Source organism: Ammospiza caudacuta, chromosome 21, assembly GCF_027887145.1.
Source record: "Ammospiza caudacuta isolate bAmmCau1 chromosome 21, bAmmCau1.pri, whole genome shotgun sequence".
NCBI classification, from domain to species: Eukaryota; Metazoa; Chordata; class Aves; order Passeriformes; family Passerellidae; genus Ammospiza; species Ammospiza caudacuta.
In genome coordinates, this window is record NC_080613.1 from 5152714 (window position 1) to 5161007 (window position 8294).

At 45.2% G+C, this 8294-nt stretch overlaps 2 protein-coding genes across 3 annotated transcripts in view; both read left to right on the forward strand.

The window, feature by feature from the left end:
• C21H9orf78 (chromosome 21 C9orf78 homolog) overlaps positions 1–2175 on the forward strand; it is a 6231-nt gene extending 4056 nt beyond the window's left edge. The window contains exons 9-10 of one of the 2 annotated variants that reach the window (XR_009275609.1): positions 213–450; positions 1944–2175. Coding sequence is in view for 1 of the 2 variants with exons in the window: in XM_058818441.1 (XP_058674424.1) it covers positions 213–304 (92 nt within the window). In the remaining variant the exon portion in view is untranslated. Of the gene's footprint in view, positions 1–212; positions 765–1943 lie in introns of those variants that run through there. The other variant, XM_058818441.1, reaches the window with a different exon arrangement.
• Positions 1189–6237, forward strand: LOC131566971 (torsin-1A-like). The gene is made up of 5 exons (XM_058818440.1): positions 1189–1745; positions 1944–2209; positions 3845–4020; positions 4131–4258; positions 4935–6237. Exons 1-5 carry the CDS (start codon positions 1535–1537, stop codon positions 5183–5185), a joined length of 1032 nt encoding a protein of 343 aa, XP_058674423.1. The 5' UTR covers positions 1189–1534; the 3' UTR covers positions 5186–6237.
• Positions 6238–8294: the final 2057 nt, after the last annotated feature.

An 8294-nucleotide genomic window follows, 5' to 3' on the forward strand; every position in this document is an offset into this window, starting at 1 on the left:
GATGTCTGTAGAGACAGACATCCATCCTCCAGCTCAGGGGTGGAGTGGTGAAGGTCACAACTGGAGTGGTACCAAAGCTACCTGACAAAAGTTTGGTGGGATAGCAAAGGGTGTAAGGCAATAACCTCACATAGTGATGGACTGTCTAAGGGAGGTGGCAGAGTCCCTGTGAAAGGACAGGGATATGAAATTGTCTTCTCTTTCTTTTGAAGGGTCTCCTCCAAATCGCAAACGTCCCCTCAATGAAAAAGCCACGGATGATTATCACTATGAGAAGTTCAAGAAGATGAACAGGCGATACTGATGAATGTGAAGCCTCTGGAGCTGTTCCTATTTTCCACCAATAAAGGATTTTGTGTCAGGGACCTGCGATGGATGTTGGGAAGAGTCACTACCTTCAGATGCTGATGAAGCTCTTCCTGTGTGATCTTGTAGTGAATCAGTTTGCAGGTGATTGTGAACTCTTTGATTGGTGTAACTTTGTATATAAATATGTTCTTATAAATGAAGTTTTTTTAATGGAAAATGAGCTTTTGTGGTTGGCAATTTTTAGTGAGGAAACAAAGTGGCTTTTATAGATGTTTCTTTTCACCATCTTAATACTAAAACAAAGAGAACCTTTAAAAGCAGCAATGTTGTTTGCTTTGTAAATGTGAAGCTCTTGGGAGCTTGTCTTCTTGTCCATATGACTTCCCTGAAGTGCAGTGTGGGTACTTGTAGTGAAGATTTGTAACTTGAAAATAGTAAAGGTGTTTTTTAAGTTATTGTGGCATTTTTTTCTTCTGGAATTCATACTGATAGGTTTTTCCTGGTTTGTGGATTTTGGTGGTGGTGATGGCCAAATTGTCCCATCGCTCAAAAGTGACAACTCCAGGATGGGAAGGGACAACCTCAGATTTCACTTTTTCTCAGAAAAGGGGAAGAATTTCCAGGCCAGGGGCAAGTTTTCCCCTGTGCACATCAGTGGAAGATCGTTTGAACAGGTAGCTTTAAGCTGAGACAGGGAAGATTTGATTTGGATTCGATATTAGAAAAAAAATTTTTCACTGTTTGGGTAGTCAGGCTTTGGATTAGGCTACGCAGGGAGGTGGTGGAGCACCATTCCTGGAGGCGTTGGGATGTGGCACTGAGTGGTGTGGGTTTTAGTGGTTTGGGGGTTACAGTGGCAGTGCTGTATGGACAGTTGGACACGATGATGTTAAAGGTCTCTTCTAACCATGATGATTCTTGGATCCCTCTATTCTAACACCCGGCTACAGAATGTAATATTTAATAACTGCACTGCCCTCTATTCTAACACCTGGCCACAGAATGTAATATTTAATAACTGCACTGCCCTCCGGCAGCGGCGGGTGCCCCCCCCCCAACATGGCGGCGGCACCTCAGCCCCTCAGCGCTGGCCGCGCCCGTTCCCGCCCCAACATGGCGGCCGCCCCTCAGCGCCGGCCCCGCCTCTCCCCGCACCCGCCATGGCGGCGGCGGAAGCGGCGCCGAGGGGCGGAAGCGGCTGCCGGGCGGCGGGGCCGGGCGGGCAATGAAGCTGCGGCGGGGCGCGCTGCGGGCGGCCCTGGCGCTGGTGCTGCTGCCGCTCCTCACGCCGGCCGGTGCCGTGGAGCCCATCAGCGTGGGACTCGCCATCGCGGGCGCCGCCGCCTCGGCCCTCACCGGCTTCATCTCCTACCCGCGGCTCTACTGCTACTTCAGGGAGTGCTGCCTGCAGCGGCACGAGCCGCGCGCCGCCGCCGGTGCGGGACCGGGATGGGCTGAGGGGAGGTGGCGGGGAGGGCGCCGGGGCAGCGGCGGGAGCCGGGCACAGCCCGCGGGGCCTTCCCGTGAGCCGCCGCTCCAGCCCGGCCCTTTGGCCCCTGCCCGGGGCTGGCGGCCGCCACCGCGGGCCGGGTGAGCCCGCGCCCCGCCGCTCACAGTGTGGTCTCTCCATGCAGCTCTGCAGCACAATTTGGACAAGAAGCTGTTCGGGCAGCACTTGGTGAGCAAGGTGGTTGTAAAAGCCGTCAGGGGTTTCTTGAACAATACCAACGCCAAAAAGCCTCTGGCGCTTTCCTTGCACGGGTGGACTGGAACAGGCAAAAACTTTGTCAGTAAGATCGTCGCTGAAAGCATTTATAAAAAGGGTCTGCAGAGTAAATATGTCCATCAGTTCGTGGCAACTTTACACTTTCCTCACGCTCACAGCATCAATCTCTACAAGGTAAGAATGAGCTGTGCTGCAATGAGTTATAAATGTCACAGCATGATCAGTACATCAGACCTAGATGTTATTTTATATAGTAACATGTATACTGTGCTAGTTTTGTGATCTTCTGTACAGAACTGTGTAACTAACATCCATTAGGATGCAATCTTCTGTACAGAACTGTACTAACATCCTTCAGGATTGGATTTCCTGTGAATGTGAAGTTTTTTGCATGTGTTTTGAGTCTCTCATTAGGGAAGAGTGATATGGTTTAATTTTCATTCCGCACTTTGTTTAGAGTTGGGACTGACTTAAGGATAAACACGATTTCTAGTTAGGTTATGTGTTGGTGGGCACCGCAAAAAAACCAAATGTTCATGACTCTGGGAAACAACCCAGTGACCCCCAGGTTTGTCAGGCACCATGGCAAGCTCACACTGGCTCTCTGAGGCATCATTGTCTATGCTACTGCACACTTAGTAGATTATTTCATTTTCTATGGATCCATTTCCAAGCTGTAAAACAAAATGACAAAATACTCTGCTGTCAGAAAGGTACAGGTAAATGTACTTGGAATTGTCAGTTCTGTAGGCAGGGAGATGCATCCGAGCTACTGCTCCATGCTGTTTTATGGTTTTTTTTTTGTTCTTTGTTCACTGCACAGTTTGAATGAGTACCACTGTCTTGTAGTACTGCATGTTGATATTCAGTTCGTATTGTTAAAAATAGGAACAGGATGGTCTACAAGCCTGATTTCTAAATGGAGGAAATAGAAACTTTCTCTTTTACAACTTCTTTCCCCCCTTCTTTTAACTGAGCCATTTTGAAATACAATGATGTTTTTCTGCATTTGTCGTGAGGTGAATACACTTGGGAAATTTGCTGCCTGAGGCAGTAGGAGGAAGTGTTGCTGCTTATCCCCAATACACCTGCAGTTCAGGGACAGAGCAGAATAAATTAAAAAGTGATGAATCACTGAAAATAGTCAGAACAGTTATTTCTCATTCATCCACCAGCACATCAACCCTTTTCCCCCCAGTTAATGCATTATTGATGTAATACTCAAGGTGAAAATGCAATGCTTAAGTGAGAGACTCTTTCAATGCAATAAAGCATTGGCCTTTCTGGACAACAGTGTTTTAAGAAGGACTTGTAATTATCTTCATTTAACTTCTGATTGATTAAAACAGAGTTAAATTTTGTTTCTCATTCTGCCAGTGATGGTGAGTGCAATTTCTCACTGCTGCTGGGTAGCAAATTTAAAATTGCTTATATTAAGGTTGTTTAGACCACAGTGCTGCCAAAAGTCATCATCTGACTTGTCAGAGCTTGGCTTTGTGTGGCTGTTCCTTGGTGGGACCCATTTTTTGTTCTACTGTGCACTTTCATTTTTGCTTTTCATATGAATATCTAGGAGAATTTCTGCTTCTCCTATGCTGTTTCTTGGTCTCTTAAAATTTTTCAGAACCAGCACGAGATTTTGTTGAGGTTTCATTTACATGTAACCATGTTTTAGTCAGGAAGCCAAACCTATTAAAATGACACCACTGAAACTACTCCTTCAGGATAAGGTTCCATAAACAGAAAATGCTATTTTTTTTTCTGTCTTTTCAACACAAACTCAGCATCTTTCACTTTTATGGCTCTCAGGACCAGCTGCAGTCGTGGATTCGGGGAAATGTGAGCGTCTGTCCCCGCTCACTCTTCATTTTTGATGAAATGGACAAAATGCACGCAGGGCTCATTGACTCCATCAAGCCCTTCCTGGACTACTATGAGCTGCTGGATGGGGTGTCCTACAGACAAGCCATCTTCATCTTCCTCAGGTAAACAGTGGCTTCTCAGGGTGGCTGTTCTCCCCACTCCATGCTTTTACTTCATAACTTCAACTTTTAATACCACCCCCTACTGCAATCTCTGTTTTCTCTTTACTTAGCAATGCAGGAGCTGAAAAGATAACAGAGGTAGCACTAGATTTCTGGAGGAATGGGAGGACAAGGGAAGACATCCAGCTCACAGATATCCAAAATGCACTCTCTGTGTCTGTCTTCAACAACAAAAATAGTGAGTAAAGCTGGGATTGCTTTTGAGGTGCTGAAAGTTACACAAAAGGGGTGGGCTGCATTTAGCTGCATTTTTACAAGCTATGGTTTCTTCTTGATGTGGCCTCCAGTTTTTGGCTTGTGAGGAGCAAAAATGCAGTTTTGGGGCCTGCAGTTGGCTCCCAGGATGGGTGAAGATTCAGGAGCTCATTGTGCACCTTGGCCACCAGCCTGTTTGCTGCACATTTTGGGGGAAGTGCTTCACAGGTTTCCTCACACAGAACTTCTGGTGAAAAAAGGTTTTAACATAATTATGCTCTGAAATTAGCATTGGAAGCAAACTCACTGTACTTCTTCAAAAGTTTAGATACAAGCTCCAAAAAAAGGAATAAGAAATCTGGTGTGGGAGAGCTGATAAGAGAGAGAAAATCTGTCCTTCTGTAGGTGAGAGAGGGAGAGGTATGAGACCAGCACCTGGAGAGCAAGGCTGAAGCACAAAAATTCATTCATTCAACCTAAAGGAGCACATTTATGTGTCTGTCCAAAATTTTATGCACAGAGTAACATGAGAGGGGGCCTGTGTATTATAGTACCTAAAATCCTGGGAGAATTCTTAGCTGTGATCTGCCCCTTGCTCCCACTGAACCCATGGTAGTGTTTAACTGGAGAAATACTAACAAACCTCTTTCCCTTCCCAGGTGGATTTTGGCACAGCACCTTGATTGACAGAAATCTCATTGACTACTTCATTCCTTTCCTGCCTCTGGAGTACAAACATGTGAAAATGTGTGTCAGGGTTGAGATTGAGTCTCGTGGCTACGCTGTGGATGAAGACATTGTGAGCAGGATAGCTGAAGAAATGACCTACTTTCCCAGAGAGGAGAGAATCTATTCAGATAAAGGATGTAAAACTGTGGATGCAAAGCTGGATTATTATTATGACTTCTGATGCTTTATTGCTACAACCTGCAAAGAAGCAAATTTAACTTAATCACAAAGTGGGGGACCTGAGACATTTCGTTTTTAAGTACTTTTTAAAGAAAGGAACACTATTTTTTAACTGGTGTGTAAATAAGCAGCAGTGCCTCTGCATTTTTGTCACCATCACAGCTCCTGAGTGCTTCAGCCCTGTGCTGTGAAGGTAAGAAGGAACTGCTTTGGGAATTCCTGGATCTGCCAGGGCTCAAGACACTTGAATCATGTGATGATCATCAGAGCCATCAGCAGATTCCTGACAGGTATAGAAGGACTGAGACTATAATCTAATTTTAATTTGATTTTGCTCTGATGTGGATGATCTCTAGACAATATGGAGAATTTTAATCAAAGTTCCTGTGTCTCTGAAAGCCTTCATTGGTCCTGTGTGGGAATATGCATTAAAAATAGAACATGTGTCTTTCTGCCTTCAACAGCTTGGGCCCAGTAAAGATTAGGGGGGATTCTGGAATTTAAAAATCTGGGCGTACAGTGCCATTGTCTTTTTCAAAACTGATGTGTAATTTAGTCTCCTGTGTGTCAAACCAAGAATATAAATTTGCTGTGAATAGTGCTCAGAGAGTAGATTTAATATCACAAGGAAGTGAGTTAAAGTCCATAAATACCACAGTGGTGTACTTAGTTCCTATTTTAGGTCACTCTTTATGTTGCCCACAGCAGGCTCTCCCAGGAGTGATCTCAGGAGGGAGAGCTGTGCTCTGGGAGTGGTGAGTCAGCTTCATGGAAAAGCTGCAACGTCATGGGAAATGTGTACAGATTAAATTTTACACCATGGAAATTGAAAAGGGATTTCTCTTCTTCACTTAGATGTTGAATTCAGGGGTCAGCTTGCAGGGGTTTCTCTTTTTCATCTTCTCACCATACTGTGTGCCTTTGAGGCAGGGATGGAGGCAGATCTAAAGGCATTTGAAAAAATAATAACCCATAAAATGTGTTTACTGAAGTTACTGTGAAGGGTGTCAGACTTGTTTATGAGTGTGAGCACTGCAGAGGCTTTTTACATTCCAGTTGCTGTTCAAAATAAACTTTTCTCATCAGAAATGTATTTCTTAGCTACCTTCTGGTGTTCTTTGCATTCAGTGATTTGACACTGATTTTGTACAAATGTATTCCATGTTGAGGAGGAGCACCCTGCATTCCTGGCTGTTCCAGCTGTGCTTGAGTACAGGATCTGCTTCTGCAGTTCAAAGGGCAGAGATGGGAGGTGTGACTGTGCTATCTGGTGAAACAAATCAAGCTTGGAATGGAAACTGCACTTCTGGACTGTTTATAATAATTACAGCCACGTGGCTTTTGTAGAGGCAGACTTCCTAGATGCAGGTGTGCTCAATAAGGATGAACTTGTCTTGTAGGGACCAGTTAAAACCCTGCTGCTCACCTCCTCCTCCTCCTCCCACTGTGCTACCACTGCCTGAACACTGCAGGCTCTGTTTGAAGCCACCCACATTTTCAGTGGCAGCATCTTGGAGTTTTCTCTGCAAGGGGGGAAAAAAAGGGGCCAATGAGGCTCCAGCTGTCCTTGCTCTGAAGGTGTGTGATATACAAATTATCAATCCTGCTATTTGTCAGCAAATGAGTGCTTTGAATGCAAGTATCTGTCTGTTTCTTTGACTTCCTGATTATAGCAAATAACTGGCTAATGGGAAAAAGCAGATGTAATGATGATAAATTGCACTGTGGTCTGCTACCAAGAGAATCAGTACAACCAAGCTGTGTTGTGGCTAAGATAGTTCTGGAACTATCTTGGTTCTGCTTTGTGGGCCAGTGCAGCATCAATATGAGTATTTGATAGGCATTGCTAGCCAGTGTTTCTCACAGCCCTGAATTGCCCAGGGTAGATGGAAGCTTCCTCTGGAGAGCAGGAATGATGTGGAAAGGGTGGAGGCTGCCTCTGTTTCATCTCCTGTTCTGCAGACCTGGCCAGGAGCAGCTCCATTGGGTAAAAGACAGAGCTGTACCTGAAATCACTCCCAGATTTGATCCTTCTGATCCTGTTGTTATTTCTTCCCTGTATGGTTTCAGAGCTAAGGTTCTCACTCTTTCTTGCTATGGACTGGGTAACTTTGGCCATTATTCTATTTATTGGGCCATTAAATGCTCAATCAGACAAACTTAAAGGAGAGTGGCATGGGGGAGAGGTCTGCTGCCCAGAGGAACAGTCCATTGGCCAGGTTAGAGTTGCTGAGCAGGCCCAAGAGTGAATTCTGTTCTTGCCAGAGTCCAGGACAAGCAGCTGCTGCTTTAGTTCATCTTTCTGCAGGGAGCATTCTGAGATCTCACACTGCTGATAGAATCAGAGGCTGTGGTTTAAATCCACTGAACTGGGAAGTGCTGCTGGCCTGGCCCCAGAGCCTGGGGTGCCAGGGAGGACAAGCAGCAGAACTGTCCCAGGAGGGTGATGCCCAAGTGAGCAGCAGAGCCTGGGCTTCCCAGGGAGCTCCCTGCCATTCCCTGGTGCATCCTCAGAGCACAACACGAGTCACAACTGCCCCTTCAGTGAGGGCTGAGCTGCTGCCAACAGCTGCCCCACACCTACAAAGGAAATGGAACAGTGCAGCTTTCTAGTACTTTCCTATATCTGAAAATGATTAACCAAGAGAGAAGAAGTAACTTAGGATTTATTCCAACTGCAGTACAGTAGTATTTAGTGTTTTGAAATAGCACAAATATTTTCTTTTTGGAGTAAGTGAAACTGGATGCAGCATATACAAGTAGGAATAAATCAGTTAGTAGGGAAAACATCACACTGAAAAGTGACAGTCCAATGTCCCAAGGTTAATGGCTTGCTAGTGTTTGGCTCTGGAGATTGCATCACTGTGAGCAGTTTGCCAACGTTTGACAAACTCCAGTGGGGCAGTAAAAGGCAATCAACACTTTAAATTTAGAGCTTAACATGAGTGCTAAACTCTCTGTTGTAATTTGAATTAACATAATTGTAATGAGACCATAATTAGCATTACCTCTTAAAAGAAGTTTAAGAACAAGTGAGGGAATAGACGATGCAGCATAAAAACAGCCCCCTCCCTTGTACCAATTTAAAACCACAGTACAACCAGCAAAGT

What these genes read in the sequence shown, in the direction of transcription:
- LOC131566971 (XM_058818440.1), top strand. Translation starts at nt 1,535, where the DNA reads ATGAAGCTGCGGCGGGGCGCGCTGCGGGCGGCCCTGGCGCTGGTGCTG. An exon ending in CGAGCCGCGCGCCGCCGCCG is followed by an intron (nt 1,746 to 1,943) that starts GTGCGGGACCGG and finishes CTCTCCATGCAG; the next exon opens with CTCTGCAGCACAATTTGGAC. An exon ending in ACAGCATCAATCTCTACAAG is followed by an intron (nt 2,210 to 3,844) that starts GTAAGAATGAGC and finishes TATGGCTCTCAG; the next exon opens with GACCAGCTGCAGTCGTGGAT.